Consider the following 21,557-nt stretch of genomic DNA (forward strand, 5'->3'; position numbering starts at 1 on the left):
AGAGCTCCGTCGGTGACGTCACCCATCAGTGAAAATATCTGCCTGCTGTCCCTGGATAACACTTGTTATGGTAAGTAACTGTGCTTTCAGGTCAGTACAGTATACTGCTGTTATGGTATCCTGTCCTGATCTGAGGGAGAGGATTTGGACTCTGAAAGTTAGTAAAAATGTATTAAAATTAGTCTAATAAAAAGATTAACTTATTTCCATTTTCTGTTTATAAACATTTATCAATATAACTATAATACTATTTTATTCTAAAGCAACAAAATAATCTTTTTTTCTAACTTTTGTCATTTCTGCTTTAATCATTTTCTCTTCACTCTTTCTGTCCGTCTGTCCTATCTCTCCCTTCCATGCAACATCTGCCCCTTTCATCCAGCCTATCCTCTTTCTCTGCCTCTTCCATCCACTGTCTGCTCTCTCTCTCCCACCTACTTCCCACTAGAGAATGACATGGGGAAAAAAATCTGTCCCTGTCACCGGACCACCGTCCCCTTCACTGCCCCGTCCCCGCTATCTCCTTCACCGTAACGTCCACTTCACCACCCTGTCCCCGCAGCATCCACCCTTCTCTCTCGCCACCTCACTGTGCTGCACCCCTCACGTGGTCTGTATATCTCCCTTCCTCCTTCCCCCTACTGCCCACTCCTTGCCCCTACCCCCTCCCTCTCCTACCTACTGCCCACTCCCACTCTCTCTTTCTTCTCCCACTCTCCATATGGCATCTTCCTTCTTTCTATGTTCCTTCCATAAACTGTCTATCCTGTGCCCCTTCTCTCTTTTGTACATGATTACTGTATTTTTTGCTCCATAAAACGCACTTTTTCCCCCAAAAAAATTTGGTGGCAATCTCTTTGCATCTTATGGAGCAAAATATAACTATTTTGACCCCCTTTTAAAATCCTGGTAGTCCAACGGTGTATCGGCAGGAGCAAGCTTTCTGTGCTCCTGCCCCTTCCTCACTGGATGGCTGCTTCATCATATCTGGTGGCCAGCAGTGCACAAGGCAGGAGCGATCTTTTCATGCTCCAGCTTGGCCCCACGCTGCTCCCTGAATGGCTGCCGTCAGTTCTCGTGAGTGGATTATCTGGCAGACGCCATATATGACAAGATGAAGGTCTTTGCCAAGCTGGAAGCTTATTCATTGTTCACCAGGAGAATGCTATGGATACGGCAGTGGTCTGGAGATTCCTCCTCTAAGGCCATTTTGAGTAGGTTGCCCTTCATAGGACTCCTCCTGTTTGGCCAAGGCCTGGATGACCTTATGGCCAGTGTTCAGGACCGTAAGCCAAAGGTTCTACTGGAAAACAAGTCTCGCCCCGCTAGGAGTTCAGGGAGTCCTAAATTTTGTCCCTTCCAGTGCCCTCAGTACGCCAGTACTCCAGCAACGGGTCAGAGATTCAACTCTTTGTCAAGACCCCGCTTTGGAGGCCCTGCCTGTCAGCAGTCCTCAAATAGACATCCTCCCGCTCCCACGAAGAAGCAGTTCTGATGCCAAGCCTCTGGCCCCTCTCCCCCGAATTGGAGGGCGACTCTCGTCTTTTTTGGCAGAGTGGGAGACAGTGACCTTGGACCATTGGGTCCTAGAGGCCCTTTGTGTTGGCCTCAAATTGGAGTTTTACCAACTTCTGTCGGATTTCTTTCTGGATTCGCCTACGGGGCATGTCAAAAAGGCGCTCAGGGTGCAGGCCATGGTTCACAGACTGCTGGATATTTTTGGCTATGGAACCCGTGCCAAAGGACAACTTGGACTCAGGGAAATACTCAATATACTTCATCGTTCCAAAGAAAAGCTCCGAATATTGGAGACCAATTCTGGATCTAAAGGAGGCCAATGCGGCACTGAAGGTTCCACGCTTCAGAACGGAAACTGTACAATCGGTTATTACAGAAGTGGTGCCAGTGGATTTTCTGGCCTCCCTGGATCTCACGGAGGCGTATCTTCATATCCTCATCTTTCCAGGTCAAAGGAAATTACTTCAGTTCCATGTTCTAGATCAACACTTCCAGTTTGTGGCTCTTTGACCTGGCGATGGCACCCAGGGCCTTCACCAAGATAATGGTGGTGGTTGTAACCCATCTACGCTCTCAGTATATTCTGGTTCATCCATATCTGTACAACTGGCAGATCCAAGCTCCCTCCCTGATGGAGGAGAGCTAGGCAGTGCAGCAGGTGGTCAATCTACTGGAACGCCTGGGTTGGGTGATCTAACCTGAGAAAGAGCCACCTCTAACCTACGCAGGAGCTGGAATTACTGGGGGTCTGGTTCCATATGTCCGAAAACAAAGTGTTTCTTCTGTGCTCTCGAAGAGAGAAGATTCACCATACAATTTGAGTCATGTTAGCCGTTCCAGCTCCAATGGCCTGGCAATATCTCCAGATATGGGACTCGTGGTGGTGGTGATCGATGTGGTTCCATGGGCCAGAGCTTGGCTGCGTCCCCTTCAGGAGTCGTTGACTTGGATACTCGCAACAGGATACTCTATCTGCACCGCTGCCTTAGATGGCGGCGGCGAACAAGAGCAAGCAGTGGTGGCTGAGTCCTCTGACTTTGTCCAAGGGCCTGCCACTTCGGATTTTGTAAAGGGTGACTCCACGGACATGAGTTTCTGCGATTGGGGAACAGTCTGTATGTCTGTTCCAGTTCAGAGCTGGTGGTCACCCTTGGAGAGCAAATGGTTAATCTAATCGCCTGGAGCTGAGGGCGATTCGCCTAGTCTTGATGCATTTCCAGAAGTGTCTCCATCAACGAGCTGTCTGAGTATTCTCAGACGGCGGTGGCCTATGTCAACAGGCAAGGAAGTACAAGGAATTCTCATCTGAGCATGGAAGCTCGGCTATTGTTTTCCAGGGTGGAACGGCACCTTGTAGCTCTGTCTGCGGCTCACATAAGCGGATTTTCTCAGTCAACAGACCTTGGATCCCAGAGAGTGGTCTCTATACTGGAGAGCGTTCCAGTGCATCAGTGGGGTCGTCCAATTGATCTCATGGCTACCGCCAAAAACAGGAAGGCGGACAGATTTTACAGCCATTGGTGGGAGGCTGGCAGCAAAGGATTGGACGCTCTGGTGCAATCCTGGCCTCAGGGCGGTCTCCTCTATGTCTTTCCTCCGTGGGCCATGATAGGACACGTATCGCATTGCAGAACATGGGGGCCCTGTGATCTTGGTGGCCCCATATTGGCCAAGGAGACCCTGGTATGCCGATCTGGTTCAGATCCAGCACAGTCAAGGACTTCAGCTTCCCTGCCACCATTGTCATCATACTCGGGGACCAATCGCTCTGCAGGATCTGGACCGCTTTGGTCTTAAGGCATGGCTCTTTAGTGCAAGGCCTTGACAGCCAGGGGTTACTCAACCAGGGTCATTGCTACGTTGCTGCATAGCAAGCGGATGTCCACGGTCACAGCCTATGCAAAGGCCTGAAAGTGTTACCAAATTTGGTATTCAAGTTCGTAGGTGGATCCCTCGGGTTCCTCGGTGGCACAGGTTCTGGACTTTGCAGGATGGCCTGAAAAAGGGTCTTGCATGGGTCCTGTATCGCTCAGGGACTCACTAGCGTCTCACCCGGACATTGTCCGTTTTTTTTGAGGGGAGCATTTCATCTGAGGCCTCCTTTGCGTTTCCCATGCTCGACGCGGAATCTGAATGTGGTTCTCTGCTCGCTGGCTCGTCCGCTCTTTGAACCCCTTGAACAGGCCTTATTGCAGGATCTCACCATCAAGACTGTTTTCCTGGTTGCAGTCACATACGCCAGTAGGGTCTCAGAACTTCAGGCACTCTCGTACCAGGATCCTTTCCTGCGGATCACGGATTCTGTGGTATTCTTCTGGAAGGTACCTTCCTTCCAAAGGTGGTTTCTGTCTTCCATGTGAATCAGGAAGTCCATCTTCCGATGTTCGTACCCTCGGGTTCCAAGGCACAGGACCAGTCTTGCGGTCCCTGGACGTCCGCCGCCTTCTGCGTTATTTAGAGGTCAACAAGTTTTGTCTCTCGGACCATCTGTTCGTTCTCTCGGGTCCTGCCCATAAGACTACCATTTCCAGATGGATTTGTGCAGCCATTTCTGCTGCCTATGTGGGGGAAAAGCCCCCCCTTGGGGTCTGGGCTCACTCCACTAGCAGTATTTGTCTTCTTGGGCAGAATCTACAGCAGTTTTGCCTGAAGAGATTTGCAGGGTGGCTACCTGGTCTTCCCTGCACACCTTTACCAAGTTTTATCAGATCAATGTGGCAGCCAAGCAGTATGCTGCTTTTGGGACTTTGGTTCTGGCAGCGGGCTCATCAATCCCCACCCTAATGTTTAAGGACAGCTGTCCCAGCATAAAGGGGGATTGTACAAGAATGAAAGATTAAATTCTTAGCTATGCTAATCTTCTTTCTTGTAAATCCACCCTTTATGCTGGGGACCCTTCCTCTTTCTGTCCAATTCGCAGGTCACCTGACAGTTTACTGGTAAGCTGGATTTCAGTCTCAGACCAGCCTTCCTGAAAAATGCCATCTGTTTGACTATGGAGTTAGGTTAGAGGGGTCCTGGGTTTTCACCCTTTTCTGACTGTATAGGTGGTATATCCTGTTTATAGTTCAGGTTTATAATGTTTCATACTCTGTTTTGCATTTTGCATTGTTGCTGTTATGAATATGTTAACATGAGCAGAATTGATTGTTTGGCAAGGAGTTCCCCCTCTTTTGTTTCCTATCCTCCTATAGAGGTTCCTGGCTGATGTCCAGGGAGCATGCTCCAGGAAATGAGGGCTGGGGGGGGGAGTTGAAACTTCTGTCAAGTGAAGTTCCTATAGACCTTGGCTGGACCGGGGACATCCCATCTGTCCCCGGTATAAAGGGTGGATTTAAAAGAAAGAAGATTAGCACATTCTTCCTAAGTTCCTTCATAAGATGGTATCAGAGTTCCACCTTGAGCAGTCAAATGTCCTTCGAGCATTTTTCATAAAACCTCATGGTCATCCTGGTAAATGCATTCTTGCACACCTTGGACTGCAAACAAGCCTTGGTCTTCTATCTGGAGCAGACTAAAGCCCATATATTCCACCCAGCCTTTTGTTTCTTTTGACCTAAACAGGATGTGGGCAGCTATTAGTAAATGCACTTTATCCATTTGGCTCTTTCGTGTTATACCCAAGCTGGGCTGACTGGAAGGTTATGTCATGGATCACAATGTTAGAGCCATGGCTGCATCGGTAGCCCATTTGAGATCAGATTTGCAAAGCTGCAACATGGTCTTATTTTCACACATTCAAATTTTACTACCACCTTGTGCAGAATACACAACATGACAGTTGGTTTGGTCAGATAGTTCTGCAGAATATATTAGGTATCTAGAATCCAACCACCCTCCTAGACCCATTTTTGTATTGTTTTAGGCTGCACCCTCATGACGAGACTGTATATAAGTTAAGGTTAATTGGTTTCTGCTGTTGTAAGTCCTTTTCAGTGAGCCTGGTAGCTAGGGGATTCCCGTACATAAGAAACAATGTCCTACTTTTTCTTGTTGAAAGCAAAATTACTCACCTTTAGCAGGTGTTCTGTGAGGACAGCAGGACATGTATTCTCACATCACCTCCCACCTCCACTACGAGTTATATTCTTTAGCTTTGATATTATACTGCTGGTTTTGCATGCTCACTTTAGACAGGAATCTGGGTAGCATCCACACTAGGTTCCATTGGATGATGTCATCCATACATGAGCATACTTGTCCTACTGTCCATGGAGAACATCTGCTACAGGTGAATAACTTTGCTTTATGTATCTTTTGTTTCAGTTTGTGTGAAATGACATTTTTTTCAGATAAAATGTCAGTTTAATTATGTTGCTTTGGTTGTATTGGAAGTTAACATGTCCTCTGGTCTGTAGAGACTGAAGGAGGAAGAACTACAAAGGGACGCACAGTGGAATAGGGAGCGTGTACAAGCAGCCAGAGCAATGACACTTCTTGAAAGGCAACAAAAAAGAGTGAATCACGAACTTCGCAAAGCACAGGATCATACTAACTTAGAACTTGCTGACGCACATAAAGCACGGTAAGTATATAGGTGGGCAGTCTGTAATAGTTTTAAATAGACTGAAAATAGGTGATAAACACATCAGATTTTTCCAAACCTATGTGAAACCTTTCATCAGTACATTTGTTAATCATTCAGTGTTGACAGTATGTGTTTAAAACAAGAATATAAGAGTACAAGCCAGTAAGGTACTTGCATTGATCATCATCCAAGGAAGTGAGGGGCGCAAGGAGCAGTCATGGGGCTATGGTCTAGTGTGCATAGCTGTTGGTTTGCCGGTCCTGACATCAGAGAGAACAGGGCTAGTAGAGCCGATGGCCACACACACCAGACCGCAGCCCCATGACTTCTCCCTGCACCCCTTACTGGCTGCACCTGAGGTGGACTGCCCCCATTGTACTACCCTTGGTTTATTAAGATAGGTTGCTATATTAGTGTGCACTAATGTGATTAACATATATTCCAGTGCAATAGGTTTAACCAGCGGTTCCCAAACTGTGAGCTGTGGCTCCCTGGGGAGCCCTGACTAACATACGGGGGAACCACAGATTATTCTTATATTGGACATCTTTTACAGTAGTGTTTCTCAACACGCGGTATCGAGCTCTTGTTGGGGGTAAGCGGTAGTGAATTGATTTGAATGGATTTGTTTCCTCTAGGTCAAAATAGCAGCAGTTCTGCTCCTGGCTTGCCCACTGGGGCCTTCCCTCTGCCACATCACTGATGATGTGGCAGAGGGAAATCTGTTTACCACTGCATTTTAGGTCGGAGGCAGGGGAGCATGCGAATCAGCATCGAATCGGAGCGGGTGGGGGCCATGTCGGCATTGAATCTCATTGCGGTATTGGCAGCAATTCACACACACTGTTTGCCACTGACTCAGAAGTCTCTTCATGGCAGAAGGGAGACTTCCAGGTTAGCGGCAGGCAGCATGTGAGAGTGACTGCTGATACCTCGACCCATAGAAGAAAGACTTGGAGTACAGAGGAGAGAAAGGATATCTAATGGCACATGGAGAAGGAAGAGGTAAGAGGAAGAAAATCTGGTGGCACAAGGGGAGGAGAGGGGAGGGGGAGTAGAGAGAAACATGCATGGTGAGGGGAGAAAATGAAATTGCAAATAACAGAGGAGAGAAAGGGAGAGATGGTGCAATGAGGGGAGAGAGAGATTTGACACAGGGCACAAGGAAGGGAGAGAGAGAGAAAGCAGGGCACAAGGAAAGGAGAGAGAGAGAGAGAGAAAGAAAGAAAGAGAGAGAGACACAGGAGGTGGAAGGGGAGAAGAAGGGAGATGTTGGATCCAGGAGCAGAATGATATGGTGATGGAGAGGAAACAGAGGGACAGACTGAAAGGGATGCAAGAGGGAGGAATGTTGGACATAGTGATGTTTTGTTTTAAGTTTTTTATTCATTTTTCATATAACAACAAGTGTACCACTTAAATTTATACAATTTCATTACGTACACACTCGATATTCCTTCATACATTACTATATATATAACGTATCATTATATAATCTTGGACATAGTGATGGAGGGAGAGATGTAGCATTGTGCTAGAGAGGGTTGATAGAAGGAGAAATGGGCATGGGGCTGGTGGGCAGTGGTGAAAAATGCTGCACATGATGATCCGGGGAGATGAGAGAGGGAGAAATGTTGGATGTGGCAGTAGAGGGAGTGGGAGAGATGCACCCTGGATCTATCTCTCTCTTTCCCCACTCCCTTTGCAGCAAGGGAGGGAATGAGAAAAGGACTGAGAGAAAGAAGGAGACTTGTTGCCAATGGGGATGGAGGAGAGAGGAAGAAAAGTTGGACTCGTCACAGAGAGAGATGTTGGTTGGGGAAGGAAATGAAGTCTGGAGTAGGGCAAGCTTGCAGGAGGCAGAAAGAATGAAATATTGGATGCACAGTCAGAAGGAACTGCAACTAGAGACTCATGAAACCACCAGACAATAAAGGAAAAGGAAAAATGATTTTATTTTCAGTTTAGTGATCAAAATGTGTCAGTTTTGAAAATTTATATCTGCTGTCTATATATTTTGCACCATATTTTTCTGTTTTTCTATAGCTGTTACTGAAGTGACATTGCATATTTTAAAGTCATCTGCCTTGACCTCTTTGAAAAAAAAATCCTGAATATAATGATGATTAACATTTTCTTTGCGTACAGCAGGGGTGCCCACACTTTTTGGGCTTGCGAGCTACTTTTTAAATGACCAAGTCAAAATGATCTACCAACAATAAAATAAAAAAAAAAAAACACAAAGCACACTGTATGCATAGAAAATGTTAATCATCATTCCTATTCCAGGGTTTTTCAAAGAGGTCAAAGCAGATGACTCTAAGCACTATCACCTCAGTAACAACCATACAAAAATAGACAAATATACCCCCCTCCCTTTTTACTAAACCACGATAGCAGTTTTTAGCGCAGGGAGCTGCGCTGAATGCCCAGCGCTGCTCTCGACACTCATAGGCTCCCTGCGCTAAAAACCTCTATTGCGGTTTAGTAAAAGGGGACCTTAGTGTAAAATATAGACAGCAGATATAAATTCAGACACATTTTGATCACTAAATTTAAAATAAAATCATTTTCCCTACCTTGTCTGGTGATTTCATGAGTCTCTGGTTGCACTTTCTTCTTCTGACTGTGCATACAATCTTTCTTCCCTTCTTTTAGCCTGTATGCTTTTTCTCCTCCAAACCTCATTCCTTCCCCCCAACTTTTCCTTCCTCTTCCCTGCCCTTTCTTTCTCTCTGCCGCCCTTTCATTTTTTTCTGTTTCTCTTCTTTCCTTCTGTCTCCCTGCCTGCCCTTTTTCTTTCTTTCTCCTGCCCTCCCCCAAGCCACTGCCACTGCCATTACCATCGGGGACCAGGACCCAAACACCACCAATAACAGGCCCCAAGCTCTCCCTGCTTCGGCCATTCAGCATTCCTCTCCCCGACGTCAATTCTGCCGTCGGGAAGAGGAAGGCTGATCAGCCCAAGATCGTGATCAACCTATTGGGGGAAATGCTGCCGGGTCCTGCCTTCGCGGAAACAGAAAGTAGGCAGGACCCGGCAGGAAGAAGAACAAATGCTTCACTAACCTGTCTCCCGCATTAGCCCGTAGCGAACGCTTGCTTCAGGGCTTTCAACATGTGCGTGCCGGCTTCCCTTCTCCCCCCCCCCCTCCCCGGACATAACTTCCGGTTTCGGAGGGAAGAGAAGAGAAGCCTGTACGCACACGTTAGAGCCCGGAGCATAAATTCGCTAGGGGCTGAAATCTCCAAGCCGTTTTTTTTTGGGTTTTTTTTAATGTTCAGCAGCGGCAGATGACAGCTGGGCCGACCGCCCAGCTAAAAGGCCCTAGGGAGAACACTGGAGAGGAAGGCTGATCGGCCCGTAGATCAGGACGGCAACACGAGTGCGATCGACTCGAGTTGCCTTCCTGAGCTACTGGTCGATCGCGATCGACGCGTTGGGCACCCCTGGAGTACAGTGTGCTTTGTGTTTTTTTTAATTTTGTGGTTACCATTATGTATTAAGATTATATTGTGTGTATATGAAAAATGGATGAAAGAAATTGCATTACAGTTAGTACTATTATTATGGGGGTAGGGTCATGGGCAAAGCCTGAGAGGGTCTGGGGCGGAGCTTTGGTAAGGTATTCGGTTGATATTTGTTAGGCTTAGGGGGTACATGGCTTGAAGAAGTTGAGAAACTCAGTTCTGTAATCTAATACTATTGTTTGACCTGGGGAGCCATGAAAAATTTATGAAACATTAAGTGAGCCGTGAAAGTTTGGGAACCGCTGGGCTACACTATTTCCTAACTGTGAAAACTCCTTAATACTGAACCTCTACAACCTATCTCTTAGAACCAGCCTTAATGTGGGTAAGGCACTTGGCCAGCATTCCTCCCCTCAAGGGTGACCTATGGAGTCTGATCAGAGTTCAGTCTCAAACTAAGAAGCTGAAACGAGTCAGAGGTCTCAAGGAGCACTTTTTGATTAGGGTGAGAGGATTCACCTCTCCCACCACTGACGTATAGTGTGCTTGGCCTGACTTAAGTTTTCCAGGCTTCTCTCCCACTTATTACTCCCCAAAGTCTCAAAAAGGTCCTAAACAGATCCAAAGAAGCCTTTTAGTCAACAGCTCTCTCCTCAAGTAAATCTATGCAAATTATATATGCAGTTCACAAGTTGCTGTGAAAACTATCTTTAATGCTGAGCTTCTACAACCTCTCTCTTAGAACCAGGCTTACTGAGGGTCAGGCCCTAGGCCAGCATTCCTCAGGGTCACCTGTGGAGTCTAATTTCTTTAAGAAACATAGAAACATAGAATATGACGGCAGAAAAGGGCCGATGGCCCAACAAGTCTGCCCACTTGAGAACCCTCCCTCCAACTAGTCTGCCCACTCAAGGACCCTTCCTCCCTGGAGTATCTATCGATTGAGCATAACTCTGTAGTACTCCCACCTGTTTGTCCCATCGACTCTTGAAGTCGAGCACGCTACTGGCCTCGACGACCTGGCTGGGAAGATCATTCCATCGATCAATCACCCGTTAGGTGAAGAAGTATTTCCTGGTGTCACCATGAAATCTTTCCTCAAGTTTTAGTAGATGCCCTCTTGTCGCTGTGGGACCCTTTAGAAAAAAGATTTCCTCCTCCACTTTGATGTGGCCCATGATGTATTTAAATGATTCTATCATGTCCCCCCTTTCTCTTCGCTCTTCAAGAGAAGATAAGCGCGGTTTGATCAGGCGTTCTTCATATGGGATGTCTTTAAGTCCTGAGACCATCCTAGTGGCCATTCTCTGTATCGACTCCATTCTCTTCACATCCTTTTGATAATGTGGCCTCCAAAACTGGACACAGTACTCCAGGTGAGGTCTCACCATGGATCTGTATAACGGTAGTATGACTTCAGGCTTTCGGCTGATAAAGCTCCTTATCCCAGGACAAGCAGGCATGATATTCTCACATGATATTCTCACATCTACGGAGCCCCAGCGCGGACAGCTTTTCAAGCAAACTTGATTGAAGTTTCAAGTTTGCACACTGCACCACGCATGTGCTAGCCTTCTTGCCCACTAGAGGGCGCATCTCCACCTCGTGGTCCTCAGTTCAATTTCATCCGCAGAGCCAGAAGCCCTGTGGATAATTGTGCTCTGTAAAAATTGCCTTCTGTCGCCGCGGCTGTATCGTTTTCGACGTGGTCGCTGCGTTTATTATTTTTCTCTTTCGTTGTTCTTTCATTTTCTAAAAAAAAAAAAAGTTTATTTTTTTCTCCGTCGCTCCGGGGGCTCCCGGTAGCCACGGCCGAGGGACCTCGTCTGTTCCCGGCCGTTTGCTGGGCCCATGTCCCGGCCTGTAACGGGATTCAAAAAGTGCAGTCGGTGTGACCGACTCTTATCCATCACTGACCCTCACCGGTCCTGTTTGCGGTGCTTGGGCCCTCAGCACCCGACTGAATCCTGTGCCCGGTGTGCCACCTTTCAGAAGAGGGCTCTTAAGCGACGCAGGGCCCGCATGGCGGAACTTTTCGATGTCGATTCCCCGGCCGGGAAGGCCTCGAGTTCGGCTTCGGCCCCGGCCTTGACCTCGACCTCGGCCTCGGGCCCCTCGGCTTCGCCTCGACCTTCGGCCCCGCCGAAGCAGGTTGCCTCGTCCAAGCCGACCTCGGGTAAGTCTCCACTTCCCTCCTCAGCTCCAGGTTCCACTAAGAAGCCATCCTCGGGCTCCTCGTCGGCGGGAGGGTCGGCCTCCGCCCAGCCCAAGGTGTCAAAATCGATTGCCCCGAGGGAATACTCGAGACCGAGGTCGCCCTCTGCGGAGCATCGACAGGTGTTACCACCTGGGATGACGATCCCGGCCTTCCAGGACTTACTCCGGGCTTTGATCGCCTCGGAGTTGTCCGGGGCCATTGAGCACCTGCAGCAGGCTTCGACCTCGACTGCTTCGGTCTCGGCTGCCCCGCAATTGGCGACCTCGTCCTCGGGCGCTTCGGCCCCCGAGGTTCGTACGGCCTCACCCTCGGCCTTACCCTCTGAACTGGCATCGGGGGGCCTGCCTGAGCGTAGCGTGCGGCCCCGTGAGAAGTTGCGCCGGGTGCGGAGACTCTCGTCCTCTTCTTCTTCGAGGTCCTCGAGGGGCTCCTCGCCTTTGGGCAGGCCTCGGACGGGGCGCCGCCCGAGGAAGGCGAAGAGATCTCGCGCCTCGCCTCGGCGGCGCGGTCGTTCGTCGCCGCTCGGGGGCGAGACCTTACGGGTCTCGGAGCTCCGACTGGAAAACCCCAGCCTTTTACGCTCCTCGTTCGGGGAAGGTTCCCGTTCCTCCTCGCCGAGGCGGAAGGAAGGGCCTCGATTCCTCGTACCCCGGGGGGTTCCCCCGAGGCTCCTCTTAGGCATGATCGGTCCCCGACCCCCTCGAGGTCACGGGAGCGTGCCTCGTGGGGATCGGGGTCCGGTAGAGAACCGAGGTATTCCCGCCAGACCTCCCCTTTCGGCTCAGCGGGGCACTCGCGGTCTCCTTCCCCGCCTGCCAGGCCTTTGTCATTCTCCCGGTTTGTGCAGGATATGGCGAGGGCTTTGGGTGTGGACTTGTTGGCAGGTTCCCACTACACCAAGGAGTTTTTGGAGGAGCAGGATCTTCCGGCTCCCCTTCGGGAATCCCCTCGCCTTCCGCTCAATAAGGTGCTTCATCAGACCTTACTGAGAAATTTGGAGACCCCTCTTACAGTCGCGGTGGTGCCGTCCAAGATGGAGTCGAAATACCGGACCCTCCCTCCTAAGGGGTTCGAGAAGGCGCAACTCTCCCACCAATCACTCCTGGTGGAGTCGGCGCTTAAAAAGTCTCAACCTGCCAGGGTGTCGGCAGCGGTCCCGCCGGGGAGGGAAGGTCGTACCTTGACAAATTTGGTCGTCGCCTCTACGCTAACTCTCAGATGGCAACCAGGGTCTTAAATTATGCATTTTCATATTCGTCCTTCTTGCGTACCATGGTGAAGGACCTTCCATCTTTTAGGGAAGTCGTGCCCGACTCCCACAAGGAGAAGTTCGCCACTTTTATGTCACAGCTGTCGCAATTGCGCTTATACCTTTTCCACGCTGTGTACGACGCCTTTGAGCTCGCCTCGAGGGTGTCGGCCTGTGCGGTGGCGATGCGCCGGCTGGCGTGGCTCCGCACCCTCGAAATGGACTCCAACTTGCAGGAGCGCTTGGCGAACTTACCCTGTGTGGGGTCTGAGCTGTTCGACGACTCCCTGGAGGCGGCGACCAAGCGTCTCTCAGAGCAGGAGCGTTCTCTGGCCTCCCTGGTACGCCCCAAACCTAAGGCCCAGCCGCCTAAACCTTTCCGTCAGGCCCCGAGAAGATATCCGCAAAAAACTACGCCGGCCTTCTCGAGACCTCCGCCACGTCGTCCACCCCAACAGGGCAGGGGAGGTCAGTCTAAACCAGCACCGCAGGGAGCGTCCAAGCCCGTGCCGTCTTTTTGACGGGATCTGCGGTTGGGGGCGGGCCCCCTCCGCGTTAGCACTGAACCCCCTTCCCATCGGGGGTCGACTCAGGTCCTTTTCCGGGGCTTGGACCGAGATTACATCCGACGCCTGGGTGCTCCGGACCATCTCCGAGGGCTATTCACTAAACTTCTTGTCGCAGCCTCCGGACATGCCGCCCAGCGGTTGCCCGTCCAATCGGAGCCAATTCCCCCTTCTCCTGGTCGAGGCCAGGGCATTGTTGAACCTACGAGCTGTGGAGCCGGTCCCTCCAGACCAGCGAGGGCGGGGGTTTTACTCCTGTTACTTTTTGGTCCCGAAAAAGACCGGGGATTTGCGCCCCATTTTGGACCTCCGGAAACTCAACAAGTTCCTGGTCCGGGAGAAGTTCCGTATGCTATCGCTTCCGGTTTTGTACCCCCTGTTGGAGGAAGGGGATTGGATGTGCTCCCTGGACTTGAAGGAAGCATATACCCATGTTCCGGTGCATCCCGCTTTCCGCAAGTTCTTACGGTTCCAGGTGGGAGAGTTGCACCTTCAGTATCGGGTCCTTCCCTTTGGTCTGGCGTCATCCCCTCGGGTGTTCACCAAGTGTATGGTGGTAGTCGCGGCTGCCCTGCGCTCTCGGGGGCTGCAGGTCTTTCCCTACCTGGACGATTGGCTCATCAAAGCCCCGACCAGGGCCGGAGTTATCTTAGCGACCCAACAGACTATCATCTTGCTTCAACGACTAGGGTTCGAAGTGAACTTTCCCAAGTCTCAGTTGTCCACGGCTCAGTCTCTACAATTCATCGGCGCCGTGCTGGACACAGTTCGCCTCCGCTCTTTCCTCCCCCCTCCTCGGAGGGAGGCCTTGCTTCGGTTAGGTCGCCAAGTGTTGAAGCTATCCGTGGTGTCGGCTCAGCGTATGATGATCCTTCTGGGCCACATGGCATCAACGGTTCACGTCACTCCCTTCGCTCGCTTGCATATGAGGCTTCCTCAGTGGACCCTGGCCTCTCAATGGCGTCAGGATCGCGACCCAGTCTCTTGCCCGATAGCAGTGACTCCTTCTTTGAAACGCTCGCTCCGTTGGTGGACCAAGTCTTCCAATCTTTCAGGGGGTTTGCTGTTTCTCATTCCTCCATGCCGCAAGGTACTGACCACGGACTCCTCGGAGTACGCGTGGGGGGCACATCTCGACGGTCTGCGCACGCAGGGCCTATGGTCGGCCGAGGACCGTCGTTGTCACATCAATGTGTTGGAGCTTCGTGCCATTTTTCTGGCTGCACGAGCTTTCTGCCACCTTCTGCACGATCACGTAGTGCTCGTGCGGACGGACAACCAGGTGGCAATGTATTATGTAAACAAACAAGGGGGGACGGGCTCTTGGCCTCTGTGCCAGGAAGCCCTGCGCCTTTGGGAATGGGCCGTCTCCCAGAACATTTTCCTGCGTGTGGTTTACATCCAGGGAGAGAAGAACTGTCTGGCAGACAAGCTCAGTCGTCTTCTCCAGCCGTACGAGTGGTCGCTGAACGCCCGGGTTCTACGCGAGGTCTTCGACCGTTGGGGGACTCCTCAGGTGGATCTGTTTGCCTCCCCGGAGACTCACAAACTACCCCTCTACTGTTCTCGGATGTACTCCCGGGACCGTCTCGAGGCCGATGCCTTCCTTCTCGATTGGGAAGGGAGGTTTCTTTATGTGTTCCCTCCTTTTCCCCTGATCTTGAGAACGCTGGTACATCTCAAATCGACCAGAGCCACGATGATTCTCATTGCGCCGCGTTGGCCACGACAGCACTGGTTCTCCCTGCTTCTTCAACTCAGTGTCAGGGAGCCTCTACTTCTGCCTGTCTTTCCCTCTCTGCTGTCTCAGAGTCAGGGTTCGCTGTTACATCCCAATCTGCAGTCTTTACATCTGACCGCTTGGTTCCTTTCCCCTTGACTTCGATTCCTGTTTCTCAGTCGGTGAGGGAGATTTTGCAAGCCTCGCGCAAGGTCTCGACTCGGATCTGTTATTCCCAGAAATGGACCAGATTTTCATCCTGGTGTTCCTCGAACCATCTGGACCCGAGTTCAGTTCCCGTATCCTCGGTGCTAGACTATTTGTTGCATCTGTCTCAGTCTGGTCTGAAGACGACTTCCATTCGGGTGCATCTCAGTGCCATTGCGGCGTTCCATCGGCATCTCGAGGGTCGATCTCTCTCCCTTCATCCTCTGGTAACTCGTTTCATGAGGGGTCTCGGGAATGTCCATCCTCCTCTGAAACCTCTTCCTGTAGTTTGGGATCTTAATGTGGTCTTAGCTCAGCTGATGAGGCCTCCTTTTGAGCCTCTTGATAAATCTCATCTTAAGTTTCTCACTTGGAAAGTGATCTTTTTGATTGCGCTCACATCCACTCGTCGGATTAGTGAGCTGCAGGCTTTGGTTGCGGATCCACCTTTTACTGTGTTCCATCATGACAAGGTGGTTCTTCGCACCCATCCTAAATTTTTACCTAAGGTTGTGTCTGATTTCCACCTCAATCAGTCCATTGTTCTTCCCGAAGCCCCACTCTCATCCTGGTGAGACGGCGCTTCACACGCTTGACTGTAAGAGGGCGTTGGCCTTTTATCTCCAACGTACCAAGTCTCATCGGAAGGTTCCTCAATTGTTTTTGTCCTTTGATCCTAATCGATTGGGACATCCTGTTTCCAAGCGCACCTTGTCCAACTGGTTGGCTGCTTGTATTTCTTTTTGCTACGCTCAGGCTGGTCTCACGCTCCATGGTCGAGTCACGGGGCATAAGGTCCGGGCTATGGCAGCTTCTATTGCTTTCCTCCGGTCTACTCCTGTGGAGGACATATGTAAAGCTGCCACTTGGTCTTCGGTTCATACGTTCACCTCTCAGTACTGCCTGGACACTTTGTCCAGAAGCGACGGCCGGTTTGGCCAGTCGGTGTTACGTAACCTGTTTTCCTGAATTGCCATCCTCCCCTCTGCCCTTTTTTGGTTGGCTTGGAGGTCACCCACATGTGAGAATATCATGCCTGCTTGTCCTGGGATAAAGCACAGTTACTTACCGTAACAGGTGTTATCCAGGGACAGCAGGCATATATTCTCACAACCCGCCCACCTCCCCGGGGATGGCTTCTTTGCTTGATATGGAACTGAGGACCACGAGGTGGAGATGCGCCCTCTAGTGGGCAAGAAGGCTAGCACATGCGTGGTGCAGTGTGCAAACTTGAAACTTCAATCAAGTTTGCTTGAAAAGCTGTCCGCGCTGGGGCTCCGTAGATGACGTCACCCACATGTGAGAATATATGCCTGCTGTCCCTGGATAACACCTGTTACGGTAAGTAACTGTGCTTTCTGATGCAACCCAGCATTTGTCTGGCCTTCGCTGAAGCTTTCTCCACCTGATTAGCAGCTTTCATATCCTCAGAGATGGGCTAGGTGATCCACCGCAGGGCTCATCTCGCGGGACAGTGGTTCTCATAGCACCAGATAGGCAAAGGTGCTTATGGTATCTCATATGCCTACAAAAAGAGCAAAGTCTCGGACTCCAGGAACATCCAGACTTGCTCTCATAGCGGGCCAATTGCCCTAGAAGATCCAGAACACTTTTATGACATGGCTCTTGAGTGTACAGCACCAGTCCACTAAGGGTACTCAGAAGTAGTCATTGCTACTGTGCTTAAAGTCAAAAAGCTGACAACTGTTTCAGTGTATGCTAAGGCATGGGAGACGTTTCAGTGCTGGTGAAGTAAAGAGAAGTTCTTGTACAATCTCTCTTGATCCTGAACGGATGGGATCTTGTATCTTTATTAGCTTCAACTGCAGGCAACTAAAAGATGTTCCCTCCCCTTTGGGCTACCTGCCCGGGAGCTTCCTGTCTTGCCCAGTTTGTTCTGCAGCTTCTCTGCATGCTTTCATCTCAGTTAATTCAGCTCGTGATTTGTTTTATCTTCTTAGTCCTTTTTGATTTTTTTTTTTTTTTCACGGGTTTGTCTACGTGTTGCAGATTAACTCAGTGTGAGTGATCCTTCGGCGGGAGATCGCAGACATTTTTAAAGTCTGCTTCTGGAGGGTGCTCTGTAAGCCTGAAACTGCAGTAAGCCCTCTGGACAGCCTGCAGATTGGATTGGGTATCCAGGTTCAGGAGCCATCTCTCCCCTGGTTCAATCACAAAGGGGTAGAGCACAGGCTGCTGCGGTTCCGAGGAGGTACACCGGGATTAGAACCGCGCCGCATGTCTTCCCTGATTTTCCTGAGGGGTCTTGGTGGTCGTGATCTGAGGTGACAGGGAAGGTGAGGCGGTCAGAAGACCTGAAATATCCAGTTTATTCAGCTCCTGAGGTACTGATCTCCTTGCTTGTACTGTGTTTTACAGGCTGCCAAAGACTTTCATTGCAGCACATGTCTCTGTGTGGTGTCTGTGAGTCACAGAGTTTGCCAATTTTGGGGGGTTTCAAATCGGGGTTTTGGGGGATTTCCCTGCATGCCCTGGTCCCCCCTCCCCGCCTGTAAAATAGTAATTTTGTCATTTTTCACGTTTTCCTGCTTTTTTAACGTTCGTTTTTTGGTCAAAATTGGCACCCGAGGCAGCCATCTTGGATTTTCATTAAAATTTTTTAAACTGTATTTTTTAGACTTAGAAACTTAGTTTTTGCTCCAAACTTCACAGATGGCCACCTCAGCACAGGATGGCATGGATTCATACCTTAAATGTGGCTTGCAGATTCGAAGCCGTGTGCTACATGCGCTGCGGCCCATGAGAGGCATGAACTGTGCGTGGATGCCTCATTATCTTCCTCCGGGGAGGTTCTAATTGCCTCCGATTCCACCGGTGATGCGTTTCCAGCGTCTGGGATGCCAAATTTGGGCAAGGAGGGTGCTTCCAGGAACGCAAGCACAGTTCCAGGGGATAAGTCTCATAAGTCTTCAGAATACTCCAAATCGGAGTCCCACCGATCGGTCCTGGCCGCCGGGGACTACTTTCCGCCGGAATTTGTGGATATGATGTATCAGGCTTTCATGCGAAAGCGGGTTGTGACTGTGTCCCCTCCTGTGTCCGGTGTGACAGGCTGTGCAGCCTTTGGATTCCAGCATGTCAGTCTGCTCTCTTGCTGGTCTGCTAGAAATCCAGAGGCAACTTCCTGCTATTGCCTCACTGCCTGCGTCAATTTCTATGCCGTTGCTGTCGCACGGCTCTTTGGCGGGTTCCGCTGATGTGGCTAGCTTAACGGATATTGGGGATTCCCGGAGCTCTGGGGTCCACTATTTGGGTGAGAATCAGGCGGTGCGCAGGCTATTTAAGTCCAGTTGCCTTCCTGATCTTATCTCTGAATCCCTGCGGACGTTGAAACTTGATTCTGACTCCGCGGCTCAGGCGGAGTGTTCAGTAATGAGTTCTAAGCCCTAGCTTTCTGCTTCCTTTCCGGACCACATGGATTTGGTGGAAATGCTTTTGGAGGTTTGGGAAGCCCCAGAGGGTCCCCTGAAGTTCACTAGGGCCATGGAGAAATTGTATCCCATGGCTTCGGAATTTTCCAAACACCTACTCCCACCAAGGGTGGATTCGGGGGTGGCTCAGGTCACTAAACATACCTCCTTACCCTCAGATAGAGGGGTGGTCCTGAAGGATGTCCAGGACCGTAGACTGGATTTTGTCATGAAGCATCTTTTTGATTCTGCTGCGATGGGGGTGTGAGCTGCAGCAGCCACTTCTTTTGTGGCTCGGGCATGTCATACTAAACTTCATCAGTAATATGATTGAAAATGGATATAAGCTTTATTATTGCTGGCATTTTACCCCTGTGCGCCTTCGGGCGATGTTTGGGTCTGGGTCAGAGGCATGTTGGCATAACTGTAGGGGGGTGGGTACTTTTGAACATATTTGGTGGTCCTGTCCTGTAGCTCTCTCTTATTGGGATATTGTGTGGCAATTTCTGGGGACAGTGGTGGGTCAGGATATCCCTAAATCCATTGAATGCTGTCTTTTGCATTTTGGGACAGTGGGGTTGCCTGGCTGGCAGCAGAAATGGGTCCATTTGGTTTTGACGGCAGGAAGGCTGTTATTGGCTGCTGTTTGGAAGCAATTGACCATTCCTCCAGTTTGGACTATGGTGGCCAAGGTGACTTATATACAGCAAATGTTGAAACTGACTGCTCTTCGGCGCAACCATTTGCAGAATTATAGTAAAATTTGGTCAGCCTGTGATTAATGGACACTTGCGCAGACTGCTGCTGGACACTTACCTTCTTAAATGAACTTCCTGAAATGCTACTGTGACACACATCCTTGGGGTGGGGTGGGGTTGGAAGGGGGAGATTTGATGGGGAGGGGCTTAGTCTTCTTTTGTTCCTTGAGTATGTACCTAAAACTCCAGGTATATCAGTATTTGCTGTGCTGGGCCCCCTGCTGAGTGGAGGGGGGGGGTTATTGCTCTGTTTTTTCTGGCTCTTATATGGCTTTTTTCTTTGGTTTGGTAGGGTTTGCGATAACTGATTCTGCTATTGTGCTTTTGATACATTGCTATGTTCTGTTCTTGCTTTTGCATTTATTCAATAAATTATTTTGAAACTTGAAAAAAAATAAATATGGCTTGGCTAGTTTGCCCATGACCCTGTCATACTTTTTTGTATTTATACACCACTTACAGCCTAAGCGGTTTACATTCAGGCACTTGAAATACTTAAGTACTTGACATTTTCCCTATCTGTCTTGGTGGGCTCACAATCTGACACAATCCTTTTTACAGATATGGTAATGTGTGCTTTGAGCACCCCCAATAATTCTGAAAAGTTTGTTCCTATGGTGGACATAGTAAATTGATTAAAGATAAAGGAAACATTAGTCATTTAAAATTTGAGCTGAAAATATACACACATTGAAAATGAAAGTGAAATTCACTGATTTGTTACATTATTCAGAATAATTTTCAGTTCTTTCTGTATGGTGTTGTCTGCTACAAGTTGCAGGCAGAGCTAGGCAAATTCAGCTGCTGGCAGTTTCTTTAGTTTTTATGAAACTGCAAATTCCTGTGCACTCTTATGTATGTGACAGGTAATTAGATAATTACTTGCTCTGAAACTGCTGTCCTGGAAAGCTACAAACCAGCCTGGTTTTCAAGATATCCCTAATGAATATGCATGAGATATTTACATATAATCAAGGTAGTTCATGGCAAATACAATATGAATATGCATAAGACATTAAGGATATTCTGAAAGCATGGTCCATTTGCAGCTGTTCAGAATTGCAAGTTGACACCCTTTTATTACAAATTAGAATTGCACATTAGAAATATCCAAAACTTGAATGGAAATGTTTACTAACCTTCTTTTTTCCCCTCTTTTCCTGCCAGAAAACGGTATTATGACAAAGAAGTATATTCGAATGCTCCAACAGCCCAATATTTTATGCAATTTAATACAACTAGTCGTTAAAATTCTAGAGATTATCTATTTAGACTTTCTAGGAAAAGTGAAAATTAAAAAAAGAATCGCAGGTAAAGTTACCCTTGGATGAATTTGCTGGTTTATTGCTTTGTATGTAAATGTTAAATCCATGTATTCATAAAACAGTCTTCTCTAGTAACTGTTAATAAAGATTTGCATCTTTTACTTGTGATAACATTACATAAGAAAGAACAGTTTCATTCACCACAACGTGTAGAATTGCCACTAGATTGAGATAATCTTATTGGTATATCAATTTTATATGTGTTGACCAAGTAATATGCTATTGAACCAGGAAAGTCTATAAATGCAAAGATTTAGTCATGACCCTTCCAAATACTAGCTAAAAATCAGGCAGCAAAACACATAGTAACATGGTGTATGACAGCAAATAAAGACCTGAACAGTTTATCTAGTCTCCTCAATAGCATTATACATTCACAGTTAAATTGCTTTTTTTCTTTGGTATTTCTGGGACATAGAGCATAGAAGTCTGCCTGGTACTATCTTTAAGTTCCAACTACTGGAGTTGCTGTCTTAGCTCCCTCTGTCTTTTTTGGTTGGTTTAGACCAGCCCTGCACAACATGCGGTCCAAAACAGCTCTCTTGCTCCTGTCCTATTTTCGGAAC

The 21,557-nt window shown here is 48.9% G+C and overlaps 1 protein-coding gene across 2 annotated transcripts in view; it reads left to right on the top strand.

The window, feature by feature from the left end:
- RIBC2 (RIB43A domain with coiled-coils 2) overlaps window positions 1-21,097 on the top strand; it is a 95,818-nt gene extending 74,721 nt beyond the window's left edge. For both annotated transcript variants that reach the window (XM_033953129.1, XM_033953130.1), the window contains 2 exons: window positions 5,877-6,043; window positions 20,834-21,097. In XM_033953129.1, coding sequence (XP_033809020.1) covers window positions 5,877-6,043; window positions 20,834-20,915 — 249 coding nt within the window. In that variant the 3' untranslated portion in view covers window positions 20,916-21,097. The remainder of the gene's footprint in view (window positions 1-5,876; window positions 6,044-20,833) is intronic.
- The last annotated feature ends 460 nt before the right edge of the window (window positions 21,098-21,557 follow it).

The sequence above is a fragment of the Geotrypetes seraphini genome, chromosome 7 (assembly GCF_902459505.1).
Source record: "Geotrypetes seraphini chromosome 7, aGeoSer1.1, whole genome shotgun sequence".
Taxonomy (NCBI): domain Eukaryota; kingdom Metazoa; phylum Chordata; class Amphibia; order Gymnophiona; family Dermophiidae; genus Geotrypetes; species Geotrypetes seraphini.